Genomic DNA, 22252 nt, shown 5'->3' with positions numbered 1-22252 from the left:
CATATCCTATGAACTTATGCAAGTACCCAGCAAATCCAAATGATTTGGATAGAAAAAAAAATCCGTTTAGATACCTTGAAAAATGGCTAAACACTGATTCCAATTACCTGTATGCATTCCTGCTTATATTAAAAGTGATGTGCATGCGGAATTAATGAGATATCACTTGGTCGGTATTTCCTGCACCATTATAGTAGGCGGGCATTAGGGTGGTGGATCATGCGCAGTGGACCGATTAGTATTGTTCTACGAGATATGCTCGATCTGGGTGGAAGAATGTGCCCGACTACAATATTATGCAAAATGATCTTAGCATTGTTTCAACTGCGACCGAAATAATTGTTTAATATAAAAGTCAATGACCATTAAGAAAGTAGTACCATACGTCTTTTAAACTGAACTGACTTCCTACCTTACTTCCGGAATTGATTTTTCAAGGTTTCCCTGCAGACTATTTCCCGTGAAATTATTAGGAAGTCAAAAGTTGTCAATGTTAAAAGGACATATTTAATAATATTATTTTTATATGAACACGTCAACTATGGGATTTTGTTGTAATTTTCCTGAACCCCGCTAAAATCAAATTTCACGAATTATACAAAAAAACTCCGAATTTTCTTAATTCATTTTTAAATTTCTTAACTTTTCCACTTTTTTCCAATCAATTATTTTCTAATTCAAAATAAATAGAAATTCCTACGAAATAATCGCTTGACTAGTTTCAAAAGTGATGCCATTGACGACGAGGGGCAAACCACAAACACTAAACCCTTTAATTACAAAGATAAGGAAGGTTTACCAGCATGCCTAATAACGCCTCCATATCAAGATTCAAAAATAAAGAGTGAATATCCCCTCGGGAGATTAAAAACTAATAAGAATACGATGCTCAGCCACGCGTTCAACGGACGCAAAAAATTATTGGAAGTGAATTTCGAGGGGCGTTAATGGACCAATGGCAGCAAGTCACTCTCGTCCATGTCACAGAGCATCTTAAAGGGATAGTAGCACAAAAATCTCTGAAACCTTTTTTTTTCGAATTTTACTATATTTATTTGAAATACTTGGTTGTTTGTTTATTTCTTTAGGCACGATCAGAATTCAGTAACTAAGTGTTTAATGTCTACATTGATAGGAATTTTTGAAACCAACAAAACCGGCTCAAGTATCATCAAACACAAATATTAGTAGTTTTCTGGAGAGCCTAATCACTTTGAATTAAAACAAGTACTCAAACAAATTTGATTGTTTAAAAATTTACTCCCCCCTTCATCAATTTAGTTACAGTATTCCAAAATTCCGAAGTGCACTTGCCTGTGTCTCTATTTTAATTATTCAGGCTGCGTTTACAAGTAATTTTAAACCTCAAAAATCGCAGCCTAAGTTGAAAAATATTGCTCTTTGGCACGTTTTCAACCCAAAATATAATGATAATCAGCTTTGTTTGTATAGTAAAATATTGCGCTTACGCAATTAATATATTTCTCAATGAATTACCTTCTATAAGTCGTAATCCAATACAGCAGACGACACGAGATTTAATCCAATCCTAGGTAAACAAAGTCGACGGTGGCGACACAATGAACACAAACGCGATAATATCACGATCACCGGTAAATACAGAATCGACTAATTACAATTAATACGCGCGAAAGGCAACTAATTTTCTGAATTCAAAGAACACACCAGACTTTGTTTCAAGTTTCAACACAAAATTTGAACTTTTCGCAAAGAATCGCTTGGCTCACTGCAGCAGCGAATGCGATTCACGCGCGATCTACTACGAGTGAGTGACTCATTCTTAACCACGCCGAGGCAAAGCTGGCGGCGGAGTGATACACTCTTTTCCTACCCCTCTACCACGAAGAAAACATTACGCCTCCCCCTAAACTATAGGGTAAATTCATAAAACCAGTTGTTTCGCCAGTTAAAGTTGTATAGAAAGCTATAGTAATATCAGGGAAATAAATTTAAAGCTTTATGTATTTTCCCTAAAAGCGACGTTCCCTGGTGAATAAACGAGCAGGATGAGAGAAGAGACCTACACGGTTCTATTCCACCCTTCTCCCACCTCCGATTTTTTGCAGATCCATTGACAAATGGGTGGGAGAGATGTTGAGGGGGGACTAAAAACCAAGTATACGAACACAATATTCTTTCAAGAACCCCTACACATTTTGTCTCAACTGCGCCTTCTTTACCATTACTCGAGGTGCAAATCACTACGATCTTGCAAATTGAATTATCAACGCTCAGCCCCAAACCGTTTTACCTAGAAGGCTGAAAATTGCAGGGACGTTAGGCATAAGTAGTAGTTACCCACTAAGAAAGAGTTTTTTACAATCTCCAGCCATCTTGGAAAATGGCGGCAGAAGTTAAAAGAATAAAAACGTTTTTGAGGAATTGTACCTTTCAAACGATTTCATGACGGGATTTATGTCTTTTGGGATTCAATTCCTTTGAAATGACACCGACGAGAAAGTGAAGTTACTCACCCCTCGTTTTGTCAAGAATTCGGCGTGGTAACGGTTCGTCCTACAAGAGTTGAAATACCGAAAGTTTAAAAAAAAAAATTTTTTAAACAATTAGCTAATTTCAAAAAGTCATAAATCCTCATTAACGAAAAAAAATACATTCATATTCTTTGAGAGGTTTGTTTCCCACCAAACACCTTAATTTGAAATAACCGGGTTTTGACGCGAACAAAGCCACTCAAATACTATACGTACAGTTGAACGGAAGAGTTGTTGTTCTAGTTTTGCTTTTGGAATCGTTAGAAAATGAATGACTGTGATTCAACAGAGATTGATTGAAAATTCGAGGAAGAAATGACAACCCGGCAGTAATCAGATTAAGAAATCGATCGATCATGATCGGGATATCGATCGTATATTCAGATTGATCGATTACAAATTATATTCTTGGACTGTAATATAAAAATCATAGCGAGTGAATAAAAGAGTTGCAGAATATCGGGTTGTTCCCATGACTAAAATTTAATTCCAAATAACAATTAACAAACTCGCTGCTCAGTTTAATATTTTCTGGTATTTAAATCTACTAGAACCTTATAATGGAAGTGTTAAAGGCCGACTTCCATCGAAAAGAGTTCTAGCGAACTGAAAACCGAGCATCGAGTCTAACAATGGAGCGACCGTGCCGATTTTCGAATCCCCGCTGGGGTAAAAGATGGAAGGGTTCTCGCTAACTGAAAGCCGTGCAATGTGGTTCTAGCGAGGGGTTCTAGCGAACTGAAGATACACAATAGAGCATTACCTTCAGGGGAAAGCAAAAATTCGAGAGGAAATAAATTTAAAAGGATTTCTATTGTTCATCATCAGTTCGCTAGAACCACATTGCACGGCTCTCAGTTAGCGAGAACCCTTCTAACTTTTGCCCCAGCGGGGCTTCGAAAATCGGCACGGTCGCTTCATTGTTAGTCTCGATGCTCGGTTTTCAGTTCGTTAGAACCCTTTTCGCTGGAAGTCGGCCTTTAAAATGCCTTTTGGTTTCTTTCAAGACGATCAAACACATTAAACCAACCAAAGTACTTTATACTATAATCGAGTCTCTGATGTTTTCGATTTCCATATATTTTTAGGTAGGTATATTTTCCCGCGTCTATAGATAAGCATGTATAAAAATATGGTTGTTGAAAACGATATCAAAAATTATATAGGGCATTGCCTCTCTTTTTTTCCTCCGTAATATTTTATTACTTTTCTTAATGGAGCATTCCTAGTTTATGTAAGTGGAGAAGGGCCATTGCAATATAAACAGCGTATTTAAATGAGGTGTTAACAAATTCTGAAATAAAATTGACATTTCTTCCGTGCTGGTAGTACATTTGATACTACATTATGTTCATTTTCGCTCTATTTTTAACGAGGTTATCGCCTTACTGTATTTTCACACTTCATAAATATTTGACCACCTGTAGGGTCAAACTTCAGATGCATACATACCGTAATTTTATGGAAATAAATTATAACAATTTTTGAAAATAATATTTTAAACTTAAATTTTAAAAATAGAGCCATTCATGTAATTGTAACAGTATAATAGTGAACTTGGTCCGGTGTCGTGTTAAGAATTTTAATTACGGTAATTACTTAAACGGGTGACAATGGATTCTTTATTGAAATCTAGCTCCCAAGGTGAACAATTCAAATGAAGAAACGTTTATTATAATTTATACGCATGGTTGCAGACCCGACAAAAGACACCGGCACCAACTTCCGGAAGATAGCGTCTAATCTATACCAAGAAATCCGCTTAACATTCAAAATAATGAACAAAAAGTCGAAGCCGAATTGCTACTAAACCAGGAATACATACAGCTAATCGGAATCATCGCGTACCCATGCATCTTCACTCAAAGTATCTAATTGCGGATTTTGTGGGAAGAGGTATAGACTTATCATTATGTATGACGAATTTTACCGCATCTCGCCTGCACCCCACCTCGCGTTGGCACTAACCAATAAGATATGCGCAGTTAAAAAGACGTCAGAATTGAGCGTTGCAATTTAGTAAACTTTCGGTGTTGATAATGTTGCAAAACTTCCAAAATGCAATGCATGTCGGGTATCCCTTTGTTGCTAGTCCAATAATTTAACTAGTCATCTGTGGGTGAATGCGGCTGAACGACCCTTTCTGACGTCAGAAAAACAGAAACCCATCGTGAAACAACGTGTTGTTGGGCATTCCCAATCATCATAGCAGCCAGCTACTTTGTTAAAAGACTTTGCTTATTTGTGAAACTTGTTGTAAGGAAATAAATATAATTGTGTTACATATTTACCCTAACATTTCTATTATTCCGGTTTCAAAGGGGGAGGAGGAAAGATTACCCATCAATCCCCTGGAGGGGTCTCGTCTACCCATTAATTCGGCAACAATTATTAATATTAAGGTTGTTGGAAGACTACCTCCTCGATTCGTGTTCTCTTTTAAACTTGAATCTTTAAAAGCTATCTGTCAAGGTTGGGACCTTGCTCCCGGTCAATCCAGAACTACAAAGATAATTATTAAGCATTCCTTTCAACTCGTGTCTTCAAATTCGAGTTTCACCGGCGCGGTTTTACAAGAAACGTCTTTACACGTGAGCGAGGGAATACCAACCGGCTTCAGGGTGTTTTTACATTTCATTCGAATTTACAACCAGAAACTTGTAGAATACCGTGAAATTTGTAAATGTAAATTAGTGAACCAGTATAATGAAGCAAAAGCTCATAGATAAAACCATAAGTATACTTCGCTTACAGTTCCTACTCTTTGGTTGCAGACATGGCGCCATGTAAAATGAAAAGCAAACGACCCTCCTATCAACCAATCAGAGAAGAGGTTTTTGGAGGTAAAAGTTTTATAGAAAATAGTAGTCTATAGCAGTACTACGCATGCAAACGTCACACCCTTCCATCTCATAGCTCAATGTCATCTCCCTACTGCTTGGGGCGCGTACAGTATCCCCTCTTACAAGATCGCGCCCAGAGAGCTGGTACTAGAGCAAGAATCGGCTTCCATATTGAGCCTATTCACGCCTGTTCTTTGTGCTACGGTCGTGAAGGTAATCATACGCAGAGGGTGTCGACACTATTTTGTTGGTAATGGTGGGGGTTTCTCGTATTACATGGCGCGAGCAAGCTACCGTGTTTTTAGTTATGAACTTTTGATTGAAGTAACTTTTAGCCCGCAATTTGCTTTATTCTCCCTTTAAGGATGAAGAAGATCTTAGCAGACGACATAAGTTAGCAAAACGTAACACACATTTGAACTCTCTCCTCCGTCCATGTTGTCCAATAATCAGTTAACGAAGAAAAAAATCTCCTGTCGATAAATATACAAAATAATACTCGATACAATTAATACAAGCTGGGTATAGAATATCAATACGAAGAAGCTGTCTGCTATAAAACTTATAAAACCGCTCTTCTTTTATTTATAGCCTAGGCGCCACCAACTTGAATGAGAAACAATAAATCTAATTTCCTTCCACCGTGCGTTCTATTGTTTAGATTCATTTTTTAAAAGCCACGATCATTAACTATTTTACGGTTTTAGAAAGAAGTTGCTTATTTTAACAACTCGTACCAGAAACTCATTTTTTTCTCTGCGTCTCTCTTCTCTGCCTTTAGAATTTTCAACTTCCGGTTTCAAAGGCTGACGGGAAAATCTAGATCTCCTGCACTCGCAGCACTCCAAAATGAAGAATAATAGAAATAAAATAATAATACAATGTAAAAACTAACAAGACGGTTTGGAAATTCAGGCCATATTGCTATTTTGCAGTAACCAGATTCAAGATGTAGTTCGTTCACTTTTGAAGTTGATTTACTTTTGGTGAAAGCGTATTCTACTTGAATTAATTTAGGCCTAGGCCTACATTTCGTGAAAAACTAGAGACCTTTCTTCAATTTATTTATTTACAGGTGACAGTAATTAAGTTATCCGGCGTTAGAATTTTCAGTACACAAACAAGTAGTCTTTGGGCTTACCCGTATAACTCGTATTTAGTCCTAACTGTCTTCAGTTAAACTTAATTTGCGTTAATCCGAAAGTTTATTGGCATATTAAAGAAATGCCTTCGAGGGTTCTTTCAACTCATTGTTTTAAAATCTTACTATGTATACCTTAACCAAATTAGCATTACGTATTAATCCGCTGCACCCTTGGCGGTCATCGTACGGTTGCAAATGGAGAAACGAGCTAATAGCTGGCGGGCAGATAATGGCGGGCCGTTGATTAGAGCTTGTCACGTTCCCCCCGCGGGCGGACACACGCGGGAAAGCCTCGATCTTCAAAGTGTGGTCTGTTTTCTTAAAAAGCGAATGCCAGCTCCTATATCCCATGCATGGCAAATCGTGACGCGACAAAAAACGAAATGTATAACGTTTGCACGATTTTAATTTTTCTCGGCCGACCCCTTTTGAACGCGAGAGTTAGAAGAAGAACAGCTTCTTGACACCTATTTATTCTCTAACGTTAACGAGATTCATTCAATTCCGAGGGGATAGACAGCTCTCGAGAACCCTAAATCCCTACCCACTGCATTATGGCAAGTTTTTGTTACGGATGTTATCACGGTTTGGTCATATCTTTCATGAACCAGCAAGCCTTGATTACCAGGGATAGATTTAATTATAGAAGTAGGAATGGAGAACAGAGTTATCTGGGCGCTCGTCAAAGTCCCGGACCCCCTTCCCCGGGACGGGGGGTATGAAAGAAGCGACAGAGGTAAAAAGGAACTACGTATTTTTCGCCGTCCCCGTCAGCAACGTCATCAAAACGTAGTTTAAGTCAGCCAATAAGATAATTTAAAGTTTTCCTTACGTGTTGGAGGGAGGAGGCTATGAGCCGGACTGAAATAAATACTAACCGTTCTCCATTCCTACTTCTAAAATTAAATGTATCCGTGGATAGCTTAATTCGTTCTTAGCAAATATCCTTAGTGTCCAGCCCCTCGCGAGCTACTTTAGCGGGATTGGAGATGATTAGAAATTGAAACCGACATGTTGAAGAAAAAAAATTTACCGATCAATTTCGGCCCATTTAACATATCAAATCCAAAATCGTGGAATTAAGGTAATAACGTCGGCTAATTACCAAATCTGACAAAGAATAAATTGGTCGAATAAAGTCTTCATTAACGTAACTTGAGATACTTGGTTTTGAAAAGGAAGTAATATTCTTAATCTAACCATATGTTTATAAGATATTTTTCATTAATATGACACTTCTATACTTCGTGATTCTAAAGACTTAATGAGAGATAGTTCGAGAACGACAAGCGAGAATTGCATGCCTACACTCGGTTAGTTTTGAAGGACTTCCATGATCCATCTTCCTATAGCTCTTTCAATAAATTTCTCTCTTCGTGGTTTCCCCCCCGACACGAGAGAAGAGGGGAAACTTTGATAGAAAATTTCTGGCATAGCGCACCCGACCACGCGCTTCACGAGGCAAGCTGCTCGCGCCACCGTCGGTTGAAAAAATCGGTCGCGCCATGCCAAAAATCCAGTTTTTAACGGGTTCTTCTTTGGGAAACCGATGAAAACTTATAGCGAATTCCACTGACTGCTCTCGGAGCGCTTCCATGGAGCAATAAATATAGGAGACCCTGATTTAGCAAAAACAGTCTTTAACGAAGCCGAGAACTACTTCTCCCATTTATATGGCTCCATGGGAGCGCTCCGCGAGCAGTCAGTGGAAATCGCTATTATATTTTTATTTGAAAATGTGTAGCTATTGCATTCGGGAATGCGACAGGTATTTCCCCTTACACGGTTGCACTGCTTGAGTCTGTGCTTGAAGTTTACATATTTCAAGTTTTTCTTCAATTTCTCACTCCAGAATGAGTAGCAGACGACGCGTTCTTCAAAAGCACAAAGATTAATATGTTGTCTATTCTGCCGCGAAGCTGCATCTCCTGTCATCGCGTTAGATTATTACTCCTACTTGAAACTTTGATAGAAAATTTATTGAAGCAGCTATTTAGTCTGCATTACTAAGCCTTTGACCAGGCGTCCCATAACCTCGAATCTATGACTTACGTCACTTCATGACAAGCTCCAGTTTGTAACCAGTGACAAACTTTGACAGCGCCTCACCAGGCGTCGCTTTACCTCGAATCTATGACCTACGTCACTTCATGACAAGCTCCAGTTTGTAGCCAGTGACAAACTTATGGCCAACATATCTTATGAACTTATGATCTAACATATAATTCAGTGAAAATTCGTTAGCGATCTTGACCGAACTGCATGATGGTTATCAGTAACATACATCAGTGATATTAAGTGGGATAAATGATCAAGCTATTAAAGCATCTATTTAAACGATCCATTTACGAAATTGAACTACGTTTTTAATATTGGGCTATATTTAACAACCTTTCCTTTAACCCTTTTGAGAATGGTACACGGTTACCTAAATATATATTAAAGGGGGCCAAATGATTCTTAGAGAACGCGCAGCATTCTTTCCTTCTTCATTGTTTAAAAGGTGACGGAATGCCTGCGCTTGCGCTGTCCCTTGACTAAACTAACCTTGACCCAAAGTGTACTTGTACGTGATTTAACTCGGTATTTCCTTTCGCCGGCCAAACTGCCTTATCATAAAAGGTATGATTCTCAATCCTTCGACCAACCAACCACTTCATTCAAGGATAAAGATTCAAGAACCCAGAACAAATTAAGTTCTGCAGATGAGCAATTTTAACAAGTACTATAGCTATATAGTTTCCTAGGGACGTGCCAGGTTAAGGAATGTCGTCAAAGCTTGCAGTCTTTACTCATGAACTCCATATTTCATTACCCGATTATAATAGCAAAGAAACGATAAGTCGCGCATTTTCTAATCCATTAAACCTTAAGTCAATAAAACTTTAAAATTAAAATTAAATAAAGGTCGATTGATAACATTTAAGGCGAGAATTTCGCCTTTGGCAAAAACGCATAATAGAATTTTAATAGCAATTAATATAAAACGCTATATATTACGACGCCCTAATTAAATCAAAGGGTTCGATTTATTGGAATGAATAGAGTTTTTCGATGGAAGTACGCAACACGTTCCTTCCCGCCTTTAACTAAACTAACTCGTTCCGTTGACAAGGTAGAGACTGTGGCATTCACTGAAACGCTCTATAGGCAGATATAAAATTATCGTTATCAAATTGGGATTTTGTATTTTATTATCTTGATTCTTGTCTAGAGTAAACGTTTACATTCTTGGCCCGAATTTATCCCGAAAATAATATCTGACAGTACAATGGAAACTGGGGCGGAGGAATTATACACGAGAAACACAGGTAGAGAGAGAAATTATTTGGTCAACTAAGGTTGGACAGCGTAGAAAATTATTCAAGAACGTACATTTAAGAGGGTTAACTACCGCGAAATCGTAATTCTACATAGTGTTAAATTAAATTCCTCGATATCATAAGTAAACAGAAGCAAATACCAAATAGAGTTGTGCTACTGTGTCTTTTCCGACAGATGGCAACACAGTTAAGATTGTGACGTCATCAATTAATCAAATTGAGTAATGTTTTCGCATAAAAAAACAATTAACAACTATCTTCGCAGTCGACAAAGCAAGAGTACCATTTTGCTATCCCCTACAGGGTATATGATTAAAATTGTCCTAGAAATTAGCAAAGTTGGATTAAAATGTGATATAATGTAAACCGGACTTTCTTTCTTTATTAGGAAGGGTCCTTTCGGAAGTATATATTCTATTATCCTCCTGTCTTAATTATTTGATCCACTCCCAACTAATTAAAATTAAAAGCGGATTGTTCTTTTAATTTTATTTCTAGAACAAAACCAGTTTCTTAACCGCTAAAGAAGATCAAGATACGTTATTCTAGACACTCTTCGCAATTATACCGACGACATAAGCCCAGGGCTAAATACCACCGACTGTCTTTTACGCGTATTATAATACTTATGTCTGATCGTAGCACGATAGTTATACAGATCGAGTGTTGTTAGTAAAAGGGTTGCTACATTACTTAACAGTTGTGACATTTAAATTTCCTTCACATTTCCAGGTATTCCATGCTTTTCCAGATATACTGCACCAACCCTTTACTAATTTACCTCCCATAAGTTACCAGTAACTTGCGAATTAACACAGCCTTGAAGTAGATCTCAACCACACCGGCATATTGTGGTAAATTAACAATTATTGTATCAATAACAATAGTACTATCAAGAAGTGATATCTAGTTTATTAGGGAGAAGATATAAGATGCCTAAGTATTAGCGAGCCATAGTTCCAGTCCCCCTTTCAAAATACAAGGGGGGGACGTAAAAGGAGGCCGGACTATTTCGCCTCTCCTCAGTCGGAAAATACGTAATTTTCGTCATTCGCGTTGCGCTGACGTGAGTTTTAAAGAACCAATGAGATACTGGTTTTAATTTAGAGGCGGGGATTGACTCCGGACCTACGTTTGGACTGGAGATAAAGCTGGAAAAATGGCGAATTTATACCTTCTCCCTAATAAACTAGATATCACTTCTTGGTACTATAATTTAATTTTTTCCTAAAAATAATTTTGTACAATTTCACACATACTCTATTTATGTCTCGCCCTTCAATCAGACTTAAGGCCAATTTGAATTTCATAAGGTTTCGGCGAAAAAACTGGACGAATTAAATGGGTGAAGCGACCGGGCCACGCACCTTTTACCAAAATCTTGCGAAAAATTATATTTATCCGTTAAAAATTATTCGTTAGCTCCGGTTCGTTTATGGAACTTGAATTCTGGCTATTTTATATAACATAAAGTATGATCTTTCGCCTTGAACAAACAAATTAAAGGGTGTATCGAGGGACAAATCACTCAGAGACATTTGACTCGTGGTTATTGTAAAGGGGTAGTATCCAAAAAATAAATTAAATCTGTCTTAGAATGTTGAACTTGGGGGAACCATAGCCAATAATAGCGAGTTCCATTTCTGGCTTTGTTTCGAGTTCAAATGCCATCAGTATATTTGGGGATCTGTATAGAAGCTTCTTAGGGCAATTACTCATTGCTTACAAATTGAAGGAAGGAAGTGCCCACGAGCTACGTTCTCAATTACGACAGAAACAAAACCGAAGCTATTAACCTTAGAAGATTAGTAATAAATCGCAATCGAGAAAAAAGGTACGAATGATAATTCCGGGAAATGTGGCCGCAACCAGCATGTCGAACCATCATGGCAACACCAAGCCTCGCTCTCGACCAATCAACGCTCCACTTCAAATCTTTATCTCTTTATTCTGTTTGACGGATGGTAAATGTAATTCGGTTTGCCCGTTTACTCGTGCCAGTATTTATGCGCGTAGTTCTTCCCCCTTTACCCACTTTCTGCTATATTCGTGTGCCTTTGGTTAAAAGTAAAACTATGGCTTTCTACATCTACAATTATCATTAACACTCGCTAGTCTTATGGATGAAGAGTTGCATTAAAAAAAAGGCGCGTATCTTTTTGCCTGTTGGGGAAGGGAGGGGGGAGAAATGCAGGTTTGAAATCTCATTATCATATTGGAAAAGAGTATAGTGGGACTTTGCTTTTTTTAGGGACAAAAGCCTTCAAGTCAAGTGAGTGATGATATTTGAGAATAGCCCGTGGCAAATAGTACACTGCACTACATTATAGAAGATCCGTTGTGATTACATTATACCAATCATAGCATCGCTTCAATTTAAAGGGAGATTATTACTAGGCCTACACATGGTGTTTATATTCACAATGCAGAAATAGCAACCAAGATTAATGTACAATCGCAAATTTCATCATGGATATACTGATAACTATACTGATCTTGTATAACGCGGTCAATGTTTCCCTTCATAACCCTTGGCGCCAACTAGAGACCAGTATATCGAATCAAGAAGCGATATCCAGTTTACTAGGGAGAAGGTATAAGATACCTAAGTATTCGCGCGTCCTAGTCCCAGTCCCAGTCCCCCTTTCAAAATACAAGGGGGGACGTAAAATGAGGCCGGGCTATTTCGCCTCTGCACAGTCGGAAAATACGTAATTTTCGTCATTCGCGTCGCGCTGACGTGAGTTTTCAAGAACCAATGAGATGTTGGTTGTAATTTAGAGGCGGGGATTAACTCCGGGCCTACGTTTGGATTGGAGATAAAGCTGGAAATGTGGCGAATGTATACCTTCTCCCTAGTAAACTAGATATTGCTTCTTGGTCGAATTTGGGAGCGGAATCAGAACGTCCATAATTAATAATTAAGGCGCAAGGGTAATTTAATTTTAAATACAATTTAAATTAGTAAACGATTTAGTATAACGGCATTGGCAAGTAAGTGTACTACTCATACTTGTCGTTATTATAATAATAATAATAATAATAATAATAGTGTTTATTACGTGCAAATAAACGGTACATGTATATGACCTACAAGTATTTACACGGGGATGAGGTAATAAGTTAGGGGTGAAGGGTATATTTTAGAATAATTATTTAGAAATAATGTAAGAATATGTCATAGGATAAAATATAAACATAAGATAAAAATATAAACATACGATAAAAATAAGTTAAAAATATAAGTCGGAATTATGTTGTTTATCATAATCCGGTTCGAATTAAAAGTTTTTGTTGTTTCCGATACTGTGTTACTGAGAGTTAAAACATACTTATTGATCCGGAAAATATGACCCTTGCCTTCTTTGTCGTTACTAGTCACCTTTTATTTTAAATAATACGTTATAGGCCTATACGTGTTCCGAAAAGATAAATAGGTTACATCATAAGCTCCCCTTTCATTATCGGGTACGTGATACAAACAAGAACGGACCGATAGTATCGCTCTGTTTACTCATTTAAAATATACTGACATATTAAATATACAGTATCATCTCCAAAAAAACAAGGCTTGTTATGATACCACGTGATATTTCTTTTTTTTTCTCGTGTAGTTAATAATTAAAGGGGTAGCGTAGGTTTTTTGTGTTCAGTAATTTTATTGAATGGAGATTGCCATACTCAAGTAAGGTATTGCAGTGGGAGGGATAGTATTGCAGTGGGAGGGATAGTATGGCAGTGGTTAACGCTAACAGAAAGAACAAGTCACGAAAATTATTTTGTAATATCTGCGTGTGAGTGTGTGTAAATGATAAGTTTAAAAGAAAAATGGCTAACCATTTAAATTCGAGCAGCACTCTTACATAGCGACAGACAGAAAAATTCCAAGATTAAAATGCGCAGTATAAAAAATGAACGAAAACCTTAGAGCAACAAAAAACGCGCAGTAAATATTGGAAAAGCTTGTATTCGTGCTTGCACCGGTGCTTGTATTCGTGCTTGAAAATGGCTGGCTACGCAATTATTCCTATTAGCTGTATGCATTCCTGGTACAATGTATAAGGCCGCCTAACTTTCATTTACAACTATTTGCGTTTGGTTTTAGACGATTTTTGATAAACTCCACGGAGGTTAAAGTAGTATTAAAACAAAGCTGTTTCTTTAACCCATTTTTATCGGCATGATTCCATCTCCGCACCCAATAAAATACATGAGAAGAGAAAGGGCCTCGGCTCGTTATATAAAAATCGTGGCATATCATCCGATTCGATCTCGAAACATGATTAAACCATTTCAACAAGTCCATCCCACGTAGAAAATTCTCTAATACTAATTTCATTGTATACTTCTATAGTTTTTCAACACCATGCAGTCTAGCTTCGACCATGGAGAACTTTACCATTAAACAAATTTAAACTTCCCTGATAGGGATATGGCAACTGCCTGCCTTTGACTGTACTAGTCTCTATGGGACGACAACTCAGGAGTGCCAACTAAGTTCCAATACGCTTTAATAATAATATAACAGGGTGCGTCAATCTATTTTTAGATTTAAATGAATGATTTTAGTGAAGGTATTCTTATTGCTCTTTGCAGTATAACAATTGGGGCAATGTATTTTAAATTAATATATAAAACGATTATGAACTAGCTGTTTCTGATTTAAAGATACAAACAAGTCCTATTGAAATGATGGACTGGAAACCGGGGTAGTTACATTGTTTACGAAGACACGCTAAACACTAAATAGTTGCGACAAGGGATAGATTTAACTTTAGAAGTAGGAATGGAGAACGGTTAGTATTTACTTCCGTCCGACTCATAGCCCAGTATAGAGCCCCTCCCTCCAACACGTTATAACTAAAAGTTTAAACTATCTTATTGGCTGACTTAATTAAACTACGTTTTGATGACGTTGCTGACGGGGACGGCGAAAAGGACGTAATTCCTTTTTACCTCTGTCGCTATAACCCGCCTCTTCTTTCATACCCCTCCGTCTCGTGGAAGGGGTTCGGGACTTTGACGCGCGCCCACATTACATTACTCTGTTCTCCATTCCTACTTCTAAAATTAAATCTCTCCCTGTTAAGATAAAATAATTATCATTTCTCATGAGGTTTTTACTCCTAAACAATTACCCTGATATTTCTTTGTAATTTCTATCTTTTTCCAATAATTCTATGAACCCTGATCTGCTTTTTTTAATTGGCTTTCATTCTATACCTATCTTCTCTTGAAATTGCAATTACTTTTTGACAGATTAATCATTTAAAATGAAGCGTTTTTATCGATGAAGTTTCTTAAAACTAAAGTAAGGTCTTTATCTATTTTGGGAGAGATGATAATGAAGTTAGGGATAAACCAGCACCTTTCTTACAATTTACAAATAATAAAATTGTATCAGATAAAAATGATCCTAGAAATTAGGACAATCATTATTTCCAATTTCCAAAACCCTTTTCTTCAATAATAAAAGGTTCAAGCGAAGCTTCTTAATGACTCGCTTTAAAGGCTGAGATTCACAGAGAACCCAAAACCGACCCTCGAACCACGGAGTTGTATTATAGATGGCGTAAAAACGTCAACAGTGCACTTTCGTTTTTGTTGCAAATTGAGTTTTTAGGCGCCAAGAAGCGTCACGCTAACACCCTTTCGCATTTCAAAAGCTCATGACGAAGAAAATATTATTATTATACTAGTTCTTTTTTTCTCAAATAAATATAAATTAGCGTGCGTCCGCAAATGTAACCCATTGTCTTAGATAAATCTTCAAGGACTAACATAATTCGTAAACATACCATTCTATTCAAACGTTGTTTAAGTTGCGTCAAATTTTCAGAAAAGAAAAAAATATATATATATTTAATTAAGAATTGACCAACATACTAACAAATTTCTATTTACCATTTAATTTGGTCTAAGAATAGAAACGTTTAAATTTCCAAAGATGAAATGGTTCCTACGACTGAATTTGAAGTGAAAAAGATATATTTATATTTTCCCTTTAAAGAGATTTTTCACTTTAATAGGATGAGACGCCCGGCTAAAATTAACATTTCATTTTACCAAAAAACACTAGAATTCCGCCCAAATTTCGGTGAAAAAAAAACTAAAGGACCCCACCCATTCTAATTATACTCGTAAACAACTAATTCTCTCTTTCCACTCTCCCCAGCTGGACGCCCGTTAGGTTCAAGTCACTTTTGTGATAAATGTAGGTAAAATGCCGACAACCTGCTGGTCAATTCGAATTTTTCGAAAGTGGAAAGTTATTTTTTTACCTCTCCGAGTGACGATTACTTCACGGAGAGGTATTACACTGGACGTGTCTGTCACCGTGTTCGCAGAGAGCAATTTTTGGCTTTTACTCCCATCATTATTATTAAGAAGTATGCGGCGATCGGCTAGGTTTATAGAAAAGTTTAGCCTCCCAATGGCAGGGCTTCCACCAAAGATTCACGCAATTGCGCCTTTTCTTGCCATTTATTGTGAATCAATCGCCTTATATACCCTGAATTTCCAAAACATTTTAAAGAGGCATACGCTTGAATTCAAACGTCAACAATAGCTATGTTTAAAATTATTTTAGGAATTAAGTTTCTTAAAATGATTCAACTAGAATTAAGTTAAATTAATGACGATTAAAATAATTAATATCAATTATATTTATTTAATTATTTAAGAAAAACCTCTTAATTGCGTCTCGACTCGGAGAGGTTTATTTTGGTTTCCCAACTTGTTTTTAAATTAGGGTTTGCGTCTAGCTTTAACTTCAAATATTTATATAGAATTAACGGAATATTTTTGGTAGGCCCTAAGTCTTGTTAAATCGATAAAAAAGTTATTGTATTGACACTTAATTCTCCCTTTAAATAAAGCTTGTAAAAAAATAAGTACCTGAATATTGGGGTATTATCCTATAAGAACAATTATATTAAAAAAGGTACTTCGAACAGAAAAAATGAGGCTAGAATAATAAAATAAAAATATTCTTAAGAAGAGGGTGTGAATTTTATTATAGTACTTCGGCGCTCACCTTTAATTATAAAGCTCTTTACTCGAAAACGAAAATGAACATTTTATTTCTTCTTTAGTTTGAAAAGCTCATCATAAAATTGACTCTCTAATGCGCAACTTTTACGATGTTTAAAATTGAGTATTAATCCGCGAGGCCTCCAATATTTATAGTTTGCACTTCAATTTCGAGATAAAAATCAAACAAGGTTTTTTAAAGATTATCTTAAAAGCTCATCTCCAAAAGAAACCATCGTTCAACTTTTTAGGGTTGTCGGCTTTTATTCGCGATCTACGTCACCTCAAATGAAAAATGACGTAACTATACTTAAGTACTTTTATTTTGGCAATTTTCCAATTTATAGCAACATTTATGAGGCGTTTTGCCAAATTATAGCAACATTTATGTGGCGTTTTGCCAAATTATAGCAATATTAATGTAGCATTTTGACAAATTATAGCAACATCAATGTAGCATTTTGCCAAATTATGGGGAAATTAATGCGGCATTTTGCGAAATTATATCAAAATTAATGTAGCATTTTCGCCAAATTTTATGAACACTTTTGTTTGACATTTTGACAAATTATAGGATGTTATAGGAACTACATGGACCATTATGGGGGCCCATGGTCTGAATATTTAAGGGACTACTTGTTGCATGAATGATCTAAATGCTATTTAACGTAATTTATTAGCAATTTCACGCTGCGGATAAATGCTTCGAATTGAAACGGGCGTGCAACTCAGCGATAAATTTAAAATAGTTCTTCAAAGAAGTTTAAAATGAAGCCGACGTCGCCATTTATAACATTATTTATTACGACTGACTTTTTTTCCTGGAAAAATATCAACTCAACTCTTTCTCGAGGAAGGAATTCCCACGACGCCCTCACCTTAAGAAAAAAAAGGTCAACTAGGGTAAAACACCACAGACAGTGCGACAAAATGAACTGCGCAAATTTTACTAAATTATGAATTAGGCGAGTAACGTAACAACAATAAGTATGACTTCAGTTTAGTTTAGTTACCTTTGTCTTAAATTGTTGGTACAATTTAATTATTTACTGGGCAATTAGTAAAAACGGTTGTTAAAAAGGCTAATTCATGTGTAAAGAGATGATTTATGGTCGGACCCTTGGCCACTGCGTCAAGTATTTGCGATTACTTTCGGAGTAAGAGCAAATTTGTGATTCGTGAGAGTTTTCGTGTAAAAATTATCTTTAAAATTGAAGAACTCTTTTTTTCATATTTACTGTATTTTTGAATGGCGAAGACAAGGAGGACGAGGAGGGTGGAGACTAGGAGGGGAAGCTCTTAACCCACAGACCCATTTTCTATCAAGAGAAAGAAATCTCAGAATAGGATCGACGAAAAGCACTTTAATGGCTTTTTAAAGAGATCTCCCCTCCCTGTCTTCTACCCCGTCTAAAGAAGTCTTTAGCCAAAAATGCATATTTCCTTCCTTTGATGTATATATAAAAAAACAAATTACATAGAACACAATGGGGATGTATTAACGAAACGACGTCTAATCAACCAAGGGTTAATAACACCAAGGGAGGAAAGAAAGAGAGATGCCACAAAAATACTCTTTCACCAGTTAACCAACCATCCATTTTTAAAATTATTAGTTGGTTAAAGATCGACATCTGCAGTATTTAGAGTATTTTTCGATCTTAAAAAAAACTTTATTTAAAATTAAATTTGTGACTTTCTCGTTTCGCTGCCGAATCCGGTTTTGAGGAAATTTTAGTAAAGTCGACGAAGAAAGGTTAGCGGGAAATAAAGATGGACGAACCCAGTATCCGAGGGACACATCACTAACGAAACTAAATGATAAGGTTGCCACTATAGTTTCAAGTTAAAATTTCGATAACCTTTCTAGGAATACCATGACTATTTCGCAAACCTTATATTTATGTGAAAAACATAAATTATATAAATAGATTAAGGTTTGAAACATATTTATCGCAACGTGCGACCCTGCAACGTTCAATGATGCAATGATTTAAAGTGCCCGGTTGTCCTACCACCCAACATCCAATGACGTTAGCGTGGAACTTCAAACCAAAGGACTGGTAACTATTTGAAGCCCTATCTAAGGTCTTTGTTAGTTGCCCAAATAACCTTAAATCAAGCAGACGACACTGTGCCCACCCTTTTGGAAAATACATTATCGCAATTACACTTATAATTAAATCTAATTTGAAATAGGTATAATTCTTCGCAATGGGGTAAAGCGCCCCTCGCAGCGCCGCAATGCACTCTGGGATTGTGCGTAAATAATTCAAGAGGGCGCGCGGGGGCCTCAAATTCCAATTTATTAAGAGAATGTTGTAGGCGCGGCGTAGTAATCTTTGAACAGAGCGCTATAGTCCACACCTAAACTTCTTCTAGAGTCGGGGTCCGCGTCTCTTTAAATATACGAACATCGTGTTCCAATATATTCGCTTTCACCAAAAAAAAAAAAAAATATTGTGGAGGGCACCCACACAGAAAATAAACAAGACTATAGAACGTTACTTCAAAATTACTTTCAATTTGTTATAATTTCAAAAGAAGGAAGTAGTAGTAAAACCATAGAAGGTATAGACGAAAAGCATTCTTCCTCAATTTATGATAAACATCATACTCCATGGGCTTGCTTCATACCTACCTCCCTCAGTTACTTTCTGTTATTTTAATTTGCCTTTGGTAATAGCGCATGAGACCTTTCTTTAAATTTTTCAAAGTGTCATCCCAATAGTGCAATTAGAACCCTACCTCTAGAGGTTGCCTGTCTAGCTAAAGATGGTCGATGGTACCAGAAGTTAAACGTAAGAGGCCGCCATATGGGGGTGGGGGAATTATAGTAACTGTATACAGAGATCTAATTACTTATCTACAGGTCAGATATTAGGGAGGCACCCATGGTGGTTCAATCTAATTCCTCCACGCCCCCAAACGAAATAATTTATGATAAATGAACGTATATACTCGGAAAGGAAAAGCGCAAAAACCATATTGAACTAAATTTCTTAAAATTAATTTTGACTTAAGAGGCGTTGCTCAGTATATGGTATTCCGTTCCATACTTGTTGCATGGTCATTAAGTGGTATTCATAGCCAGATATGGCGAGCGGAAGAATTAGAGCAACTATGTTTGCCGAATTTAAATTCGTTTCGTGGGTATTGGTGCCGAAATGACCATAATATCCGTTGGTCAAGTGCTTCAACACGTTGATAGCGCGTTCTCAGAGATATGGTAACGAATAAATGTACTTACCGAGGACGTTGTCGTCGTGGTTCCAAGGTGATCGGCGTGATAGTCGCGGTGCTGTTGGACAAAGGCACGAAGGAAGTCTTTGACGGGTTGGAGGAATTGTCTTCGAAAGCGGAAGTAGTCTCCGGCGAATTGGCACAGAAGGATGTCCCGAGCTTCCTTGATGAGAATGGGACGGGCAGCTTGGAAGGGCACGTACAACTGAGAGAGGAATAACTCCACCAAACTGGACACGTCCTCCGTAACAACCTGTCATTAAAGGGGATACAGATATTGAAATCAAAGTTTCTCCTACAACTATTATCGGACAAAACGTCTCTTTATCAAAGAGAGAGGCAATGGGGTGCCCGTACGACAAACATAAAGTCTCACTTTATGTTTTGAAAATTGACCAATCAGAGCTCTAGTTTATGGCGTTACCTCTGTAGTTGAGCAACTTAATTCAATTTAATTTCGGTTTAAAAAGAAATTAGGCGTTATGAGCCTTATATAAAATGATTAACTGACAGCTGAATATTCGATTGTTTGGAAAATGTGAGCGAACGCGAATGATTCACGTCAAAATAAACGGCCTCGTGGTTTCAAATTACTCTCTCTGGTCCTCATCTCCCCTCCTCTACTTGTCATATTCCTTTCTGGTCATTTAGCGTTAACATTACGTATAACGGTCTCTATAGTCTGTTTCCCCCAAAAGAACTCATTCTTCAATGACTTAAATGGGCCACTTTAACAACGCAACAAGTTGTCCCCTAGTTACTATACCTCAGCAAATATTATCACACCTCGTGGTGGATATCTCAAGGCTGAGCAACTCCAAAATTAAATTCCTTAGAGAAAGAATAAGATTTACCATAATTAATTAAATTATAGTTGAATATACGTCCTAAAATAAATCATTACGAGACTCTAGGAGGGTTATGGACAGAAATTTCTACCCGATTTCATTAGTCCCTTTCTCCACGTGGAAATATTTTGAGAATAAATGCTTGTCAGACGATTTCGAATCAAGTTTCAACTAAAACTAAGAGCGTGTCCAAAGCTATAAATACATTACTAAAAGCACTTAAGTAACGTAATAGATAAAAGTACGACCATTGTTGGAATGAAGAGAAGGTGGCTCCTAAATGTTGTAAACCTTAAACTTACATATCCCATATGGTTATGACACAAATATAAAGATTACCCGACTTTTGTGACATTTTGACAATTTACATTATAAAAATTCCTCGATTTTTCTCTGATACCAATTTTTAAATATTTTTCCAGGTATTTTAGGTATTATGGCAACGTAATTAAAGCAGAAGCAACAGAGAACGCCATGTGGTAATCTAAATTACTGTCGTACTTCTGTCTGTAATATTACATTTGTTAAAGAAGTCCGAGCGAGGGTGGGAAAGAAATGGAGTGAGAGTATTCCATCACGGTTATTTTCTCACGCTTATTTTTTATATTATTATTATGATGGTGGTTTTTTTATATCAAGTCTGAAGAATTCAGAAGATGGAAGAAAAAAAAACCGTTGATTTCTTTAAGTAGGCCAAATAGAAAATCAAGTGAATTTACACACTCAAATATAAAAGTGGGCTAACAACAAAAAATAAAACTAAACATTTTAGGGTGTGTTTCTTGGGTGCATCTCCAAGGTCACCCTCACACACACACACACACACTTTTCATGTACTCTAAAAGATAAATTCGAAACAAATCATTATAATTTTTGGTGTTTTGATTAAAGAGGGAAAATTGAAACAATTTTCGCTATACGTAATAGATCACGACGATTTAAAAAAAAAACGGACCATTACTAAACAAGTACTATTTAGTGGTTTTTGCTATACGTGTTTTGTTATATAATAAATAAAACGCAGTTATGAGTTGATAGTTTGTGTGTCTGTTGCGTGTCTTTGTTCAGGGTAAAGCAATAATTCACACAAATATATATAACAAGATGGCCCAAGGGCTGGGCCTTAATAGTAATTTTACACGGCTCACGTGACCCCCCGTATAGTTGACAACTAAAAACATTTCTGAAACACAATCGTGTATCCCTTTAATTTCTAATAACGTCACATTTCAAATAATATTAATGAAACTAAATTGTGCACCCCACTAAAGTATAATTTTTAAAAACCATACGAATCAAATAATGT

At 36.7% G+C, this 22252-nt stretch overlaps 1 protein-coding gene across 2 annotated transcripts in view; it reads right to left on the bottom strand.

Annotated features, from left to right (window-relative positions):
• Window positions 1-22252, bottom strand: part of LOC149651387 (uncharacterized) — a 61833-nt gene that overhangs the window by 33757 nt on the left and 5824 nt on the right. For both annotated transcript variants that reach the window (XM_089848256.1, XM_089848257.1), the window contains exon 3: window positions 20106-20351. In XM_089848256.1, the coding sequence (XP_089704382.1) occupies window positions 20106-20351 (246 nt within the window). The remainder of the gene's footprint in view (window positions 1-20105; window positions 20352-22252) is intronic.

This window comes from Phalangium opilio, unplaced genomic scaffold (genome assembly GCF_054372755.1).
Source record: "Phalangium opilio isolate 3A_F unplaced genomic scaffold, DU_Popi_V2 ptg000082l_1, whole genome shotgun sequence".
NCBI classification, from domain to species: Eukaryota; Metazoa; Arthropoda; class Arachnida; order Opiliones; family Phalangiidae; genus Phalangium; species Phalangium opilio.
Note: the sequence above shows the minus strand (reverse complement) of the source record. Positions and strands in the feature narration are given on the sequence as shown.